This window comes from Hypanus sabinus, chromosome 16, assembly GCF_030144855.1.
Source record: "Hypanus sabinus isolate sHypSab1 chromosome 16, sHypSab1.hap1, whole genome shotgun sequence".
In the NCBI taxonomy this organism is placed as follows: Eukaryota; Metazoa; Chordata; class Chondrichthyes; order Myliobatiformes; family Dasyatidae; genus Hypanus; species Hypanus sabinus.
This window is the reverse complement of record NC_082721.1, coordinates 8,098,194-8,117,106: the sequence shown is the minus strand read 5'-3', so window position 1 is coordinate 8,117,106 and position 18,913 is coordinate 8,098,194. Positions and strand designations below refer to the sequence as shown.

Sequence of the window (18,913 nt, the reverse complement as noted above, 5' to 3'; positions counted from 1 at the left end):
GCCTGACCTGTGCGCTTTCAACATTTTCTGGTTTTATACCTGTGGGAAGTACATGTCTGGATTGGCATCCTTGCCCACAGATTGCAAGAACTTCGTGGGCAACTTTGTTTGAGATCATTGCATCCCACCATTGATTTCAAAGTAGAGGCCAATTTAACTAGATTTGACCAAATCCTACCTCTTGGAAGGCCTGAAGAAGATAAAATATTTCTCCCACTATTTCATAAAGCCTGATAACATTAACTGAAACGTGAAAGGCCTTGAAATTCATGATGAAGGGTCTTGGCATGAAAGGTTGCCCTTTCATTTCCCTGTATAGATGCTGCCTGATCTATTGAGCTCCTCCAGCACTTTGGGTATTTTGCTCAAGATTTCCAGCATTGGCCAAATCTCCTGTTTTTAACAGACTGTGGTGTCATGGCATCCACACTGGACTTCAAGACGAGTGGTCCCAGGTTTGAATCCAGCTCGTTCCTTGTAAGCTTTCGTTTGCACATGGTTGAGTGTTGAGCTAACATCTCGGCCTCATAAAACAAAACAGACAAATGCTAAAGAAACAGCAAGTTTGCCACTCAATTCGCCACAAGGCACAGAGAGGAACTAACTTAAGTCGATTTGCATTATTGTGATTGACTTCAAGGACATTTCATACCAAATAACTCACTTTGTCATTTAACAAGTTATAAATGTTGAACGTAAGAGATTCTGCAGATGCTAGAAATCCAAAGTAACACACACAAAATACTAGCAGAACTCAGCAAGTCAAGAAGCACCTATAGTGGCGAATAAACAGTCAGTGCTTTGAGGTGTGATCCTTCATCAACTCAAGCTCCTCCAGCTTTCTAGGTGTTGCTCCAGATTCGAGCATCTGCAGTCTCCTGCACAACCTGATTTATGAGTGGTATTGTCTCTCCTTACAGCGAAACTAACCTGAAATACAGACAGGCACTAAGCGTCACACACTCTAAAGTGAATACCTTGGACCAGTTAGCAGAGTTTGATGGTGAGTGCTGATAATAATTGCAACTTCACTCAGCTTCTCTAAACTTCACTCAATGCAACTTCACCAACTTTTCACAACTTCACTCAATTCAACTTCTCTCAATCTCATTCACCCCAACACTGAAGTTGTGCTATAACCTATGGTCTCACTTTCAAGGACTCTTACTCCCATGTTCTTGATATTATTTGCTTATGTATTTATTATTATTATTATTATTATTATTATGCTTTTTATATTTGCTTAGCTTCTTGTCTTCTGCACATTGCTTGTTTTTCCATCTTGCTAAGTATGGTCTTTTATTGATTCTATTGTGTTGCTTTGCATCTACTATGAACGTTTGTAAGAAAATAAATCTCAGGGTTGTATATGGTGGTATATATAAGGACTGCGATAATAAATTTACTTTGAACTTTGAACTTAGAACATCCTTTCGGGATGAGTAGTGACCTGGATGGCATCTCTATCAGAATCGTGTTTGTCCTGAACAGGAACATTTAGTGGGACCATTTTTCTTGTTCCACAAATCCCAGTAACGGGGTTGAATAACTGGGCAAGCGCATGGGGGAGAAAAAACAAACTGCTTGAGGAATTCCGTGGGATTTACTATCATACTTGGTGGCAAAAGGAGTTGTAGATGTTTCAGCTTGATGTTTTCCATCAGAATTCCAGTAATGGGGATGAACTAGGGGTTGATCTCTTCTCTGTAGAGTATGAAAAGTCTTGCTGTCCAGCAGAAGCCCACATGAACCAAAAGGAAGCATGCTGACTGCAGCCTAGAAGACACCACCTCCACATCAATGTTCCCAATGTGTGACCCTGGCTTATGAAAGGCTTATTAATTTTTTTTGAGGTACAACTGTAAGAGGACCTTCAGGCACAATGAGCCCGCGTTGCCCAGTTACGCCCATGTGACCAATTAACTACTAACCCATACCTCTTTGAAATATGGGAGGAAACCAGAGCACCTGGAGGAAACCCACGTGGTCGCTGGAACAACATACATGCTGCTTACAGACAGTGGTGGGAATAGAACCCGGGTCGCTGATGCAGTAATAACATTACGCTAACTGCTACCATGCCACCATATTTATCTTCTGTGATAAGCAACGATATTTTCCTCACAGTGACAACTAAAGTGATAGTGATACACCGGGGGACATAATTTTAAGGAGATTGCAAGAAGGTGTGTGGGAGGGGGAGTAATAACAGAGGTAGGTTCTTTTTTACACAGAGAATGGTGGATGCATGGTATCGGGGTGGCAGTAGAGACAGATATATTAGAGACATTTAAGAAACTTCTAGATCGGCACATGGGTGATATAAAAATGGAGGGCCATGTGGGAGGGAAGGGTTAGATTGATCTTGGAGTAGGTTAAAAGACTGGCACAACATCTGTGTGTTAAATGCTTGTGTCATGATTGTCATCTGAATGATAAAAAGCAGTTTTCATTGGTGGATAAGTTTGGAACCAGAGGGCAGTGGTTGGAAGTGAAAAGGCAAGGGATCAAAAGGTAACTCTTGGAAACACGTAAAGGTGACTTGGAATTGGAACCCTGGGAAGGGGAGGGGAAGGTGTTTTGAAAAAAATACATATTTATTATTGATTTTTCAAAATATTATCTTTATTTGTCAAATATATATTGAAACACAGTGAATTGCATTGTTTATGTCAAACCAAATTAGCAAGGATTGTACTGGGCAGGCCACAAGTGTCACCACACTTCTGGTGCCAATATAGCATACTGACAGCTTAACCCATATGTCTTTGGGAAGTGGGAGGAAACTGGAGCACCTAAAGGAAACTCACTCGATCACGAGTACAAACTCCTTACACAATCTCAAACTCAATTCTTTTTGGGTGAAATCCCAGCTCTAGAAGTCAGACCCTTGCACAATGTTCCCTCTAATTTTTTTCACATTTGTGAGCGGGAAATGTTTACATGGCCTGAAAACAGCATGGCACTTTAAATGCTTGTGATATACATACTATGAATATTTAGAATGAAAATTGAAACATCATATATTTTTGATTTCATTTATTAATTGAAGGGCATAATAAAACACAATACAGAAAAGAAAATCTTTCATGTTTTGCAAGCTCTTTCTAGCTGTGTCCAATTCCAGCTGGGCTGCCACAGAGGGGACGTGCGTGGGAGCATTTTAGTTACTGCGCACCCATGCAGCTTGAAAGGAACAGTGCCCCTAGGTCTGACATCACCAGAGTGGGAGATAAAAGATGGACGCTGAATACATGAGATGATGGAGGGGGATTGCCTGGGGACACAAGGTGGGAGTTGTTGTTCCAGGCCCCTGGGTGGTTTGACGTGTTCCAGAGAAATCCAGTGATGTTTTATAAACTGCTAGAAGTAGATGCACAATTGAAAACTGAGATAAAATTGGCCCAGCGACACCTTGACTGGGTCATGGGGCAAAGTCCTTGGATAGAGAAATGCCGAAGTCATTGGCTTTATACCATGTTCCCAAGGATTTGAACATCAACAACATCCCTGGAATAGGCAAGTGAGATTGCTTCTTCTGTTTTAATTGAATTATTGACATTTCTTGATTTACAAGTAGGGTACATTCCTAGAAGAAGTTTTATGATGTAAAATTTTATAAATCAACAATGCTGGCTGAAATATGGTACAGCACAGTGCTATCTGTGAAACAGCTTAATTAATTGAAGATAAGCACCTCACCTCAAAGTGTCAATAGTGACACAGCAAAAACTCAAATCAAACATTTGTAAATTAAGGGGATGATTTTAATGAACTTACAGTACTGTGCAAAAGTCTTAACCACATATGCTGTATATAACTAAGACTTTTGCACAGTGCTGTATTTGTCAACATGGAGCAGAGAGCGAGTTTGTAAATCTGGCTGGAGCGAAGGATGTTGGAAATAGCGAGGGTGGAAGACCGTGGGTGGGGTATGGGACAGGTGGCAGAGAAAGGTTGGGGTTGGGGTTGGGGAAGTTGGTTTACACCCAGCCCTGAGACACCAGGCAGGGTCATTTGATTCCGAACCCTTAGTTTATTCTTCATTACAGAGTGTCTCTCTGGTGTTTCCCACTCCCTCCTCTCTCCCTTTCTCCAACCATGATTCCCCTCTCCCTGCCCCCTTCCCACTCTCAGTCCACAATAAAGACCCATATCAGAATCTGGTTTATCATCACTCACAAATGTTAGGAAATTAGCTTTTTGTGGCAGCAGTACTGTGCAATACATAAAATCGCTACAGTACTGTGCAAATGTCTTAGGCACCCTGTCTATATATATATATGTGCCTAAGACCTTTGTACAGACCTGTATATTATAAAGTTGCGCCTTGACATGACTTATAATCAATAAAGGATTACTACAGGACTATTGAATTCCCTGCTACCACCCGGGTCTTATCACTTGTAACACTTCCCCAACAGGCTGGTATATGTCTAGGGGAAAAGGAGATCCAGCCACTCACCAACCCCATCTCCCGTACACGCAGGTGCTGCGGGAATCAAGTTTATGCTGCGCGCACACACACCATATCAAACTGACACCAGATACCGTTATGGAATACACTTTAAAGATTTTACTAAAACTAAAAGTGTACTATGCAATACAGTATATATGAAGGAAAATAAAATAAAATAAAAGGCGCCAACTTATCAGAGTTCAGTCAGTTTAGTGCACATCGTTGGAGCTTAACCATTGAACCATTCGACCCCTCGTCACTTTCCTCCAACCTCCATGTCCTCGCACCTGGGATCACCCCGGTGGTCGACCAAGCAGTGCAGCGCACGTCCACCTTCCTCGGCATCTTCTTCCCGACTCCCCTGAAAAGACCGCAAAAACCCCCAAGCTCCCAGCCTCACAAGACAAACTAACATTCCCCATTGGTTAACAAATGAATACAATCCCAATATCAACAAGTCTAAAGCTAGCCAACTGCGAGAGAAAGCACTTATCATACAAAGAAGCATTCCTACTCTTAACAAAACAAAGAAGCCATTTTGATCAACATACACAGTACATCGTACACACTTAGCAATTGCCAGCAGTGTTATATCGTTTGCTTTTGACTATGTAATGTGAATGCACCTTAAGCAATTGAGCATTGAGCCAGATTGAAAAGGTCAGGGACCGGTTGGTTCCAATTGCCACTCTGTTTCGTTCGTTCGGCTCTGCGCTGAACTGAGGCTGTGGCCTGCTCCAACGGCAATGTTCCTGGCTTCATGTCTGTGGACTCTCTTTTTGTAAAACTCCAGTTCTGAATGTTATTTGCTTTCTTTTATTGTTTGAACAATTTGCTTTTGTTTCTCTCTGCACATTGGATGTTTGTTAGTCTCTTTTAATGGGTTCTTTTGGATTTTTTTATTTTGTGGCTGCCTGTGAGCAGACGAATCTCAAGGTTGTATAACGTCTGCATACTTTGATAATAAATGTACTTTGAACATGCTAAATGTCAATCTTCTGGAATATATTTCATTGTTAATTTACTTGTGGTAATATTACTTTATACGTTACATGTACTGTGTTGTGCACCCTGGTCTAGAGGAACGTTGTTTTGTTTTGCAGCATAGATGTATACGGTTGAATGGCAATAAGCTTTAAGTTGAACGAAGGGTGAGTTCAAATTGTGCTGGTGTATAAACAAAGCAAAATCTACTACTCTCTCGACTATTTACTTAATCTGTCCTACAAGGGGCAATGTTTTTGGGCATTGTAGCTTGGGTGCCAAGATGATATTTCTTAAGCCCCATCATCTGCACCAGGACTTAGACTGCCAAAGACTTTGTCCTGGGCCAGTCTTTCATGGAGTTTCCAGGTGTACCCCTTTTTCAAAGATCCTTTCTCTTCCAGGGGTGAGATCTTTGGAGCTTCTGTTGGCATTTCTGCAGCTCTGGGTTCCTAGCCCCGTGCCCAACCCTCCTCCTTTCACAGCCGGGCTTGGGACCATCCATGGCGGAGTTAAAGATGATGCAAGCCCTTTAATAAATGTATTTTGTTTCACAGGAAGAATAGTCTGTGAAAAGCCAAATTGTGACCTGCACTCATTCACAGGCACTCTGTACTGGCAGAACCGAGAGTATTCACTCAACAATGAGAGGATATTATTGCGAGGCTGTAGGATACGAAATACAGAAAAGTGCTATGGGGTGGTTATATTTGCAGGTAAGTTTCTGTGTTGTAATTGTCTCGGAAGTGAAATTGGTCCATTACTGTCACAAGTACAGTGAAAAGTTTTTCTTGCATACTGTTCGTACAGATCAATTCATTACCCAGTGCACCGAGGCAGAGCAAGGTGAAGCAATCACAATGCAGAATAGAATGTAACAGCTACAGAGAACCTGTATATTTGTAAATAGGTGTGTGTGTCACGAGGGTAAATGGAGACGATTTGTATCAAGGCACACTTTGTTGAGGTGTATTGGACTTAATAGACGGGGATGCTATTTATGACGGTGTGTGCACATCACCCAGGTATTGTGGTATGTTAATTATGAATTATAAGTTACCTTAAACATAAGAGATTCTGCAGATGCTGGAAATCCACAGCGACACACACACACACAAAACTTCAAAGGAACTCAGCAGGTCAGGCAGCATCTGGAGTTTCTTTGTTTGTTAAGTGCCACATCATATGCATGTGTTATCATGGTCTTTCCATGACCATGATTGTTCTTAAAGAGTTTGTTCCACAAATTCCCGCAATATGTCGATTTCAAAACCAGGGGAGACAACACACTGGACTTGGTTTATACCAACGCCCACAGGCATGCAAAGCAGCCCCCCCGCTCCCATCTTGGCCACTCTGACCACATATCTGTCATGTTAACACCAGCATATAAACCACCGTATAAACAGAAAAGACAGATAAGGGTCTGGCCAAAAGGAGCAGCCTCAGCACTACAAGACTGTTTTTTGCACACAGACTGGGACATATTCAAAACAGCAGCCTCCTATGATGACCATACAGACACTGAGGAGTATGCGGAGGCAGTAATCAGCTACATAGCCAAATGCACGGAGGATGTCACTGATGAAAACCTTCACCACACGTGGCTATAAAAAGCCATGGATGACAACAGAGGTGTGTTCACTACTGAAGGCCCGTGACACAGCCTACAGATCGGGGGACAGGAGTACGCTTCGCTCAGCCAGGTCTGCACTCTCACTAGGGATCAGGAAACCGAAAAGGGCCTATGTGGGCAAAATACATGGACACTTCTGTGACCCAGGTGACACCAGACGGATGTGGCAGGGAACTCAAGCTCTGACAGACTACAGGATCAGGCAGAAAACTGATGACAGCGATGCCTCTCTTCCTAACAGGCTCAACAATTTCTTTGCACGCTTAGAAGCATCAAACACCACAGCAAGGGGGTCCCTTCTTACCATCTGACCAGCCGGCTCCAATCATTGATTCAGAGCACACACAGAGGACCCTTGCCAGGGTCAACCCACGAAAAGCGGGAGGTCCCGACAACATCCCTGGACGTGTGCTCAAGGAATGTGTTGATGTAGTAGCAGATGTCCTGACAGACATTTTCAACATCTCCCTCAGTCAAGCCATTGTCCCCAGATGCTTCAAAACCTCCACAATCATCCCTGTAGCAAAGAAATCAGTTGTAGCCTGTCTGAATGATTACCATCCCGTTGCCCTGACCCCCATAGTGATGAAATGTTTTGAACGGCTTGTCAAGCCTCATATCACAGCCAGCCTCCCCTCATCGCTGGATCCTCTACAGTTTGCTTATCGTCCCAACCGCTCTACGGAGGACGCATTATCCACCACACTGCACACAGTTCTCTCTCACTTGGACAACAAAGACACTTAAGCCAGAATCCTGTACATTGATTTCAGTTCAGCGTTCAATACCATCATCCCGCAGAGACTAGTGGAGAAACTGTCGCTGCTTGGCCTTAACACTGTCATGTGTCGCTGGATTCTGGATTTCTTGACAGAGAGACCACAGTCAGTCCGTGTTGGCAGGAACAAGTCTGACTCCATCACACTGAGCACTGGATCCCCACAAGGCTGTGTGCTCAGTCCACTGCTGTTTACATTGCTAACACATGACTATGCAGCCAAATTCAAAGAGAACCTGATCATTAAATTTGCTGATGATACGACAGTGGTGGGGCTCATCAGCAAAAATGATGAAACAATGTACAGGGAGGAGGTCAAACACCTAGAGAGCTGGTGCAATGACAACAACACGTCACCAAAAACCAAGGAGATGATCGTCGATTTCAGACGGTCTCAGCCTGAGCACACACCCCTCAGCATCAGCGGCTCCACAGTGGAGAGAGCAGAAAACATCAAGTTCCTCGAGGTGCAGATCTTGGACAATCTCACCTGGTCCAGGAACACCACTGGGATTGTGAAACGGGCCCAGCAGAGATTGCACTTTCTGAGGAAGCTTAAACAAGCATCACTCCCCACTAACATCTTAACTACATTCTACAGAGGCATGGTTGAGAGTGTGCTGACCTTTTGCATCACAACCTGGTACTCCAGCTGCAGTGCTGCCAACAAAAAAGCCTTGCAGAGGGTGGTTAGGGGGGCAGAGAAGGTTATTGGGGTCTCCCTACCTTCTGTCCAAGACCTCTTTCAGAGTTGATGCCTCCAGAAGACACGGTACATCATTAAAGACCCCTCACACCCTCTGAAACAAACAGAAGAACTGTTTGTTCTTCTGCCATCAGGTAAACATTACAGGAGCATCAAAACTAAAACCACAAGGCTACTAAACAGCTTCCTCCCACAGGCAGTCAGACCGCTAAATAGCTGCTCTACCTGACTCTGCTTTGGACACTTACAACTTGTTTTTAACTGACATGTGGCTGTTGCGTTTTACTATTTATTGTTATGTTTATTATTTAGTGTTACATTTGTTATGTTATGATTGCACTGCCCCGGGAAACACTGTCTCATTCTGCCCTGCAGAGCAGAATGACAATATAGTTTTTGAATCTTGAATCAGCAGTTGATATTTCAGGCCAAGGTCCCTCATCAAGACAGTGGACAGTCTCAGCCCGAAATGAGAAATGTTTTTTTTTCCTCTGCATGGATACTGCCTGACCAGCTAAGATCCTCCAGTATTTTCTGTGTGTTGCCCTGGAAATGACTGTGTGGCAGGGCAAGTAACAAAAGAACGAGAGAGGAGTTCTTGGGCATGTGGGAGAGGGTCAGCCATCGGTCCATGGGGAAATCAGAAGGGAGAAAGGAGTGATGGGATTGCTCTGTTGGGCCCTGGCATAACCTTGGACCAAATTGCCCACTCCTGTGTGTGGAATATACTTTATATCCTGTTCTCCCCTGTTTATTGCTAAACTGGTTTCAATAGAAATGATGTTGAGAGAACTCAATTCTATTGCAGAATTAGTCACTAAGTAATTATACTGGACCACTGGTGGTGTGGGGAGAGAGCGGTAGTCTGGGTTGGGCTGTTGCAGTTTCCAGCAAGTAGAATCAGAGAGTCAAACACTACAGCACAGAAACAGGTCCTTCAGCCCATCTAGTCTGTGCTGAGCTCTTATTCTGCCTAATCCCATCAACACATCTTGTTCTATAACACCTCATACCACTCCCAGTCACGTTCTTATCCAAGCTCCTTGTAATAGAACAAAGAACAGGACAGTACAGATCCTTCAGCCCAGAATGTTGTGCTGACCTTTTAACCTACTCTAAAATCAATCTAACCCTCTCCTCCTACGGAGCCCTCCATATTTCTATCATCCATGTGCCTCTCTAAGAGTCTCTTAAATGGCCCTAATGTATCTGCCTCTACTACCACTTTTGGCAGGGCATTCCACACACCCACAATCCTCTGTATTTAAAAAAAAAATCTGACATCCTCTGTGCCTTACTGCAATCACCTTAAAGTTATGTCCACACACATTAGACGTTTCCCCCTGGGAAAGTATATCTGGCTGTCCACTCTATGCCTCTTATCATCTTATACTCTTCTATGAAGTCCTCTCATCATCCCTTTCCTGCAAAGAGAAAAGCTGAAATCAAACTTGCATCCACCGCTTCCGCTGTACACATCGGAACAAGCGGCAAAGCCAGCAATTCAGATGTACTAGTAAGAAATGTAACTTCCTCATCATTTTCCATATCATTTCACCTTCAGGAGTGGATACAAAAATAATGAAAAACAGTGGGAGATACACCTTGAAGAAAACCAGAATTGAGCTTCTCATGAACCGCGTGGTGTTGTTGGTTAGTGTCTTCTTGTTTACGGGTTTCATAATCTTAACCACCCACAATCCTAAAGTATTAGATCTAACACATCAATCACCAATCTTGGACAAGACAGACTTAAAATTAACCCCATTACCTTTCCTCGCCCATGAGTTTTCTATCTTGTAGTTTTGAATTGGGGTTTCAAAGTGCTAAGTAAATTTATTATCAAAATACATTTACATCACCAAATACAACCCTGAGATATTTTTTGTGGGTGCATTTACAGTTGATGCAAAGAAGTACAATAGAACCAATTAAAACCTACACACAATGATGGCCAAACAACCAACATGGAAAAGATGGCAAACTCCATAAATACAAAAAGAACAAATAATAATAAATAAAAACAAATAAATAATGAATAACATTGAGAATATGAGTTGTAGAATCGTTGAAAGTGAGTTTATAGGTTGTGGAATCAGTTCAGAGTTGAGTTGAGTGAAATTATCCATGCTGGTTTGGGACAGCCTGATGGTTAAAGGGTAATAACTGTTCCTGAACCTGGTGCTGTGGATCCTGTTGTTACACAGGGATGTGGACAGGACGCAGGCACTGAAGTACTAGGGGCAGGACAGGAACAACTGAAGGATAGACCATGCGTGCAACAGTGATCCTGGGTTCAGAGAGTTCATGGCAAAGGCAGGACCCTGGCTAGGCTAAAGGATGGGTCTATGGGACAAGGAATGCAGGGAGGATAGCCCCCTGGGCAGGCCACATTACTTTTGGGCAGGGCCCGGCCTCCCAGGCAGGAACACTGGGGCCTGGGCAGGTCACAGGGCACCTGGGCAGGATGTAGGGCACAACCCATCAGGAGCGAGGGGTAGGAAAGGGTCAGAGTCCTCAGGGCAGGCTGTATAGCTCCGGGGCAGGGCCACCTCCCAGGCAGGAACACAGGGGCCTGGGCAAGATACAGAGCACCTGTGCAGGTTGCAGGGCACCACCCATCAGAAGAGAGGGGTAGGAAAGGGTCAAAGTCCCCCCACCAGGCAACAGCAGCCCAGCCTGCTTACCCAACAGAGGCAAGGGATCAGAAGGGAGCTCAGTCCAGGGTGACTACAAGAACAGACTTACAGAACTAGATGATTAACAGTGGGTACTCCAAGCCAGGGTCAAAACAGGATAGCCACACAAACAGGTCAGAACAGAACAACCCCCAACTAGACTCAGTCCCAGAGCCCCAATATATACACCTGCCAGCCGATAGGTCTCAGGTCCACCTCCTTAAGCCAAGATGATCCTATTTGGGCTTAAGGGTGAAAGGAGGGACAGCTGCAAGACCCGGAGTCCGGAGTACGTGGGCTGGATCAAGACCCAGAATGCAAGCTCCGGACCGGACCACAACACCTGTACTTCCTTCCTGATGGCAGCAGTGAAAAGAGAGCATGGCCTGGGTGGTGGAGGTCCTTGATAATGGATGCTGCTTTCTTGTAGGTATGCTCGATGGTGTGGAGGGATTTGCCTGTGATGGGCTGGGTTCTATCCACCACTTATTGTAGGTTTTTTTCATTCATGGGCATTGGTGTTGGCCTCTAACTCAACAATTCCAGTAAACTGTGAACTACCAACAACCTAAAGCAAATTTATTTTCACGAGTGAGGTACATAGTAAACCTTGTTTGCAGCAACATTACATGCACGTAGGCATAGACAATGCACAGAACATAGATTATAAATAAATTCTACAAAACCGTAAGAGAAAAATAGATTGTGCTAATACAAGACCTTAATGCAAAAAAAAGCATTCTGAGGCAAAGATAAAGATTAGCTTTGTTTGTCACATGTAAATTGAAACACACTGTGAAATGCACTGTTCACTCTAAGCTGGTGGGTGCACAGCCGAGTAGTAACTGAAATGCTTCCGTGCACATAGCCTTCATTTCCACACAGCTGGAATTCTCTTTTATATAAAGTTTATATAATTGAGAAATACTCTAATTAATTATGTATTAATGAATATAATCTATAAATTCTCTAAATAATAAATGGACCACAATCTTTACTTCAAAACATTTTAGAGCTTCATGGTCAGTGTTTCAAGTTACAACACTGTTACAAATTGTAACAATAAACACAGAATGGAAGTCAGTAGCTCATTGTTAATAAACCGCCAGCCCTCTGAATGCCGACACCATTTTCATTCTAATTATTCATAAGATGCATAATACAAAAACAACAGTTAATCTTCTGCGCAGTTTCAGGCCATGTACAAATTTCCGGCTCAGAGCAATGGTTGGTCCATGCAGCTGAGGGAGCGTTGGTGAAATGCGTTGTTTTGTTTCAAATCAAATGAGGGAGATGTGCTGGAGCACATTTCTGCCACCAACGTAGCTTGTCCACAACTCACAAACTCTGGGCATATGTCTGGAACATGGGAAAAAACTGGAGCATCCAGAGGAAACCACGTGGTACGGAAAGAACGTACAAACTCCTTACAGGCAGTAGCAGGAATTGAACCCATGGTGCTGTAAAGTGATTGTGCTAACTGAAACACTACTGTGCCACCCACATAGTTTTCCACATGGAGAAGTGTTTCCCTCAGTGATACCTCATTGTAAGTTAGGTACCTCTGTATCATTGTTCAACCAACCAAAAGATGAAACCTCATTTGATTTGCATCCCATCCACCCCGTCCACCACAAGTGCACCATCTACAGTGCATAACATACTACGGTCACTTACCAGGACTGTTCATTTCCTTGCAATCTGAGATCTCTACCACCAAGGTCACATTGGAACCTCAGTACTTCATAAACACAAGGGACTCTGCAGATACTGGAAATCCGATGTATCACACGCAAAATGCTGGAGGAACCCAGCAGGTCAGGCAGCGTCTATGGAGGGAAGTAAAGAGTCAACGTTTCAGGCCGAGACTCATTATCAGGTACTCAGTGCTTGCCAGTTTCCCCCCAAGTCATGCACCAGCTGAAGTATGTTAATGTTCCTTCATTGTCACTGGGGCTGCCTACTTAACAGCTCCGAGGGAGAATGTTCCCCATTGGATTGTTGTCATCAGAAATATAGTAGAGTTTTGCTGACTGATTTGATGTAAGAAGAGAAGGAAGCTTAAGTATTTCCAGCATTACAGCCGAATCCCTTGCTTCATTTAGAGCAGGGGTTCTCTACCTGGGGCCCATGGACCCCTCAGTTAATGGTAGGGGTCCATGGCTTAAGAAAGGTTGGAAACCCCTGTTTTAGACCATGAAACTTTTCTGCACAGGGACCAGCCCTTCAGCCCACAATGCCAGTATTGTGGTGGTTAGCACAATGGTTTACAGCACCAGTAATCACCGATTGGGGTTCAGCTGTAATTGCTCACCTTACCTCAACTCCCAGCTGATTGCACAAGCTGCAGGCTCACTTTCAAAGACGCTGCTACTCACATTCTCAGTATTAGTTATTTATTTAGCTGATTATTTTATTTGCACAGTTTGTCTTTTGCACATTGATTATTTGTCATTCTTCGTAGTTCTTTCATCCTATGGCATTTCTCTGAACAACTGCAAGAGAATGAATCTGAAGGTAGTGTCAGTGGCCACTCTATTAGGTACCTCCTGTAATCCTTGTCTTCTGCTACTGTAGTCCATCCACTTCAAGATTCAATGTGTTGTGCATTCAGAGATGCTCTTTTGCACACCACTGTTGGAACATGTGGTTTTTTGAGTTACTACCACCTTTCTGTCGGCATGAACTGGTCTGGCCATTCCCCTTCTGGTTTTTGCCCATAGAATTATCACTCATTGAGTGTTTCCTGTTTCTCACACCATCCTCTAATCTCTAGAGACTGTTGTGTGTGGAAATCCCCAGAATTCAGCAGTTTCTGAGATACTCAAACCACCCCATCCGGCACCAACAATCACTCCATGGTCAAAGTCACTTAGATCACATTTTTTCACCATTCTCATGTTTGGTCTGGACAACAACTGAACCTTTTAACCATGTCTGCATGCTTTTATGCATTGAGTTGCTGCCACTTGATTGGCTGATTAGATATTTGCATTAATGAGCAGGCATAACTCAAAGAAGCCACTAAGTGTGTATGTACTTTGATAATCAATTTACGTTGAATTTTAAAATGTTTTGGGTTAAGGCCCCTTATCGGGACATGAAAGGTCTTGACCTGGGATGTCTGCTGTGCATTTCCTTCCATCTGATACTGCTGGACGTGCCGAGTTCTCCACCCTTTGCCATATTGCTGCAGATGGCAGCATCTGCAATCTGCACACACAGTGTGCCAGAGGAACTCAGCAGGTCAGGCAGCATCTATGGATGGGAATAAACAGTCAACGTTTTGGGCCGAGACCCTTCATCAGGACCTGGTATGCTGGATAAGTCCTGATGAAGAGTCTTAGCCCAAAACGTCGACTGTTTATTCCCATCCATAGATGCTGCCTGACCTGCTGAGTTCCTTCAGCACACTGTGTGTGCAGATTACAAACATAGAAAACCTACAACACAATACAGGCCCTTTGGCCCACGAAGCTGTGCCGAACATGTCCCTTCCTTAGAAATTACTAACATTACCCGTAGCCCTCTGTTGTTCTGAGCTCCATGTACCTGTCCAAAAGTCTCTTAAAAGACCCTATCATATCCGCCTCCATCGTTGCTGGCAGCCCATTCCATCACTCACCACTCTCTGAGTAAAAACCTTAACCCGATATCTCCTCTGTACCTACTTCCAAGCACCTTAAAACTGTGCCCTCTTGTGTTAGCCAGATTGCTCCAGATAGCCAGCATCTGCAGTACTTCTTGAATCTTCAAATTTATTTGTTTAATATTCCAGGTCCTCTTTATCCTGGGTGGCATATGCTTCCTCCTTGCTGTTGGATCTGCTGTCTGGGAAGTGAAAGTTGACGAGAAAGCTCCCTACCTTGTCACCAAACTGAAAAATGTCACTCCTGGATACCAGGGTTTTCTGGCCTTCTGGGGATATGTAATCATCATGAACTCTATCCTCCCGATGTCACTCTATGTCACGTGAGCAATTCATTGTCTTTTTGTACTTTGCATATCAACTTACAGAACATATTAACAATCGTTAAAAACTTTTCCCAGCGATTTATGACCGTGCATCGAGAAGGAAACAAAGAAAGTATCTTGCAAGCATTGCTTGCTTGATTTAAACTCTTTATTGATAACACTCTTTATTGGGTGATGGGGTGGAGATACATCTCCATCAACGGAGGTGGAAGGCTCTGTTGTAGGGCTCTTATTATTACACATTATTGCAAATTATTGCCTATTGGTAAATTATTATTGTGTACTTTATTAGTTAATTCTGCACACTGCTAAGTGTTTTTTTAAATGTTACTGCGGTAATGAAAGACTTTCCCACTGGGGATCAATAAAGTATTTATTATTATTATTATTATTATTATTATTATTATTAATAATAATAATAATAATTTTACTTTGAACTTTGACTGATGAGGCCAGTGATGAGACCCTTCCGCGGTTGAACAGGGTGTGCTTTGTGCAGCTCGGTCATTAGGGTGGTGCGTGTTCCTCTTGTCACTTGCATTGGGGTCTCAATACCTTGCTTCCCCACTTTGATGGTCAAGGGGCAGAGATTCCCAGGAATAGTATTGTATGCATTTCTATATCAGAAACCTGAATGAACCCATTTTTGTTCTATCTGACCAGCTGATGGTGTTGCAATGAGTGCCTGGCTGTATAAGATTAAAGATTAGCTTTATTTGTCACACATACATCAAGAAGTACACTTGGGGTGTCACAGTAGAGTACAGTTAGCATGATGCTATTAAGCTTGGAAGCATCAGAGTTTGGAGTTCATCTCTGGCATCCTCTGTAAGAAAGTTTGTACATCTTTGCCTTGTGTGCATGGGCTTCCTCCAGATGCTCCTCCCACAGTCCAACAAGATACTGGTTGGTAAGTTAATTGGTCATGGTAAATTTTCCAGTAATTAGGCTAGGGTTATATCAGTGGGTTGCTGGGCAGCACAGCTTGATGGGCCGCAAGGGACTGTTTCGCGCTGTATCTTTGGGAGGGGATCAGCGGAAAACGTAAAGGGCTGAAGAAAGAATCTTGTGTGTCTGTAAATTGTACTAATGTCCAGAAGAGGGAGCTATTTTACCAAAATAGAGGTAAGAATCTCATTGGATTTCAGCTACCCATTTATTCCGGTGACAGAGCTGTGGGATATGCTTTGGATGGTCAGATTTTCCTCGGAACATGAGGGTTTTAAAATTCCTAAACACATAGGAGGTGTCACCCACGGGAAAACTGCAGTAAATGTTGAACCGAGATGAAACACAAGAAGCAGGTGCCGGAGACGACTGCAACACCCTGTCTGCCGGAGAAACTCAGAGGCTCAAGCAGCATCTGCGGGAGGAAAGGAATTGTTGATGTTTTGGGTCAAAGCCCTGCCTCAGGACATAAGAGAATATTTTAAAATCTGGTTTGCTCATTTCACACTCAGTGTCAGCAAGACCGAGGAATTATTGTGGACTTCAAGAACACACACCACTCCTCATCGAGAGGTCAGTGGTGGAAAAGGTGGGCAGATTCAAGTTCCTGGGCGTCAACATATTGATGTGCCGGAAGCTCTACTTTGTTATTGTTTGAGATTTGGAATACTGTTTCAGTAAGCAGTGCCTCAGGATGGAGGCATCCATCACTAAGGACCCTCACTATACAGGACATTCCCTCTCCTTATGTTGGAGATGGTTCAAAGGAAGTTCATGAAAATGATTCCGGGATTGAAGGGCTTATCAAATGTGGAGATCTGGGCCTCTACTCACTGGAATTCAGAAGGATGAGGGGAGATCTCACTGAAACCTATTGAGGGCATTGCTACTAGTCGGACCACGAGTTATAATCCCCGGGGAAATGGACAGGTGGAGAGGGAGAATGCCACAGTGTGGAAGGCCACACTTTTAGCCCTTAAGTCAAAAGGGTTGCTGGTCTCTCGATGGCAGGAGGTCCTCCCTGAGGCACTCCACTCTATCCGCTCCCTGTTATGTATGTCCACCAATGCCACCTCTCACGAGCGTCTATTCTCTTTTCCCAGGAGTCTGCCACTGGGACCACCCTACCAATTTGGCTGACGTCCCCAGGGCCAGTGCTGCTCCGGAAACACGTGAGGAGTAATAAATAATCCCCGCTGGTCGAAAGGGTTCACCTTCTACATGCGAACCCCTAGTATGCTTACGTGGTCTTACCTGATGGGCGGGAGGACACGGTCTCCGTCCGCAATCTGGCGCCCGCAGGAGCAGCAGACCACTACCCTGAACACTTCCCAGTGACTATGAACCCTGTACCCGAGGTGCCACTGCGCACACCAAGCCCTACACAGACTCCTCACAACACTCATATGCCGGGCGATTCGCACATGCGTGAGGGATCACTGACGCCTAGTGGGCTGACACCTCCAGTTAGGCCGGAACCAGCACAACTTCCGTCTCCGGTGCAATCACCACCACCGGCACCTGTGCAATCACAGCCGGTGCTACGTAGATCACAGCGACAGATTCGACCACCTGATAGACTTAACCTGTAAGAAACTTCGCCACATGGGGACTCTTTTTAAAACAAAGGGGGGGGGTGGTGAATGTGGTGAACTACATATACCTGTCTGGACAGCCCCCTGCTGACTGCTCCTGTGGCTCCTCCCACAGACCCCTGTATAAAGGCGATCTGAGGCCTGAGCCCGGCCTCTCAGTCTCCAGAATGTAGTATGGTGGTCACTCACTGCTTGTTCCTTCTTCTAGTCAATAAAAGCCGATATCTCGCCTTTAGGTTTCGAAGTGAGTTATTGATGGTGCATCACCTATTGAATGTTGAAAGGCCTCGATAGAGTGGATGTGGAGAGGATGTTTCTTATGGTGGGGGAGTCTAAGACCAGAGGACACAGCCTCAGAATAGAGGGGTGTCCATCTAGAACAGAGATGAGGAGGAATTTCTTTTGCCAGAAACTGGTGAATCTGTGGAATTTGTTTCCACAGGTGGCTGTGGAGGCCAAGTCATTGAGTATACTTAAGTCTGAGGTTGATACATTCTTGATTAGTCAGGGAATGAAGGGATATGGGGAGAAGGCAGGAGATTGGGGCTGAGAGAGAAAATGTTGAAATGGCGGAGTGGACTCACTGGGCCAAATGGCCTAATTCTGCTGCTATATCATATGGTCTTGTGGTCTTATCATTTCTACCATCAGGGAGTAAGTAAAGAGCCTGAAGACCCATACTCAATGATTCAGAAACCGCTTCTTCCCCTCCACCACCAGATTTCTGAATGGTCCATAAACACTACCTCATTATTCTATCTTTTTGTTTATTTATTTAGTTTTGTAATTTGTAACAATTTCGTGCAATTGGATTGTACTGCTGCCACAAAGCAACAAACTTCACACCATCTAAGTAAATAATAAATCTGATTTTAATATTCTTTACATAATTCTCTGCAGTACATATTTATACACATTATGGGTGCATGTCTGATTGAATACCATTGCAATATAAATTTTGTTACACTTTATCTTAATGCTTTTGATTTTTAAATATTTAGTGATAATCTACACACAGTAGACACTTTATTAGGTACACCTACATACATGCCCGTTAATGCAAATATCTAATTACCCAATCAGGTGGCAGCAACTCAACACAATAAAGCTTGCAGACATGGTCAAGAGGTTCAGTTGTTGCTCAGACCAAGCGT

The 18,913-nt window shown here is 43.9% G+C and overlaps 1 protein-coding gene across 6 annotated transcripts in view; it reads left to right on the top strand.

The window, feature by feature from the left end:
* Positions 1-18,913, top strand: part of LOC132405975 (phospholipid-transporting ATPase IC-like) — a 175,376-nt gene that overhangs the window by 112,836 nt on the left and 43,627 nt on the right. For all 6 annotated transcript variants that reach the window (XM_059991062.1, XM_059991064.1, XM_059991060.1 and 3 more), the window contains 4 exons: positions 921-1,003; positions 6,001-6,159; positions 10,128-10,216; positions 15,020-15,213. In XM_059991062.1, coding sequence (XP_059847045.1) covers positions 921-1,003; positions 6,001-6,159; positions 10,128-10,216; positions 15,020-15,213 — 525 coding nt within the window. The remainder of the gene's footprint in view (positions 1-920; positions 1,004-6,000; positions 6,160-10,127; positions 10,217-15,019; positions 15,214-18,913) is intronic.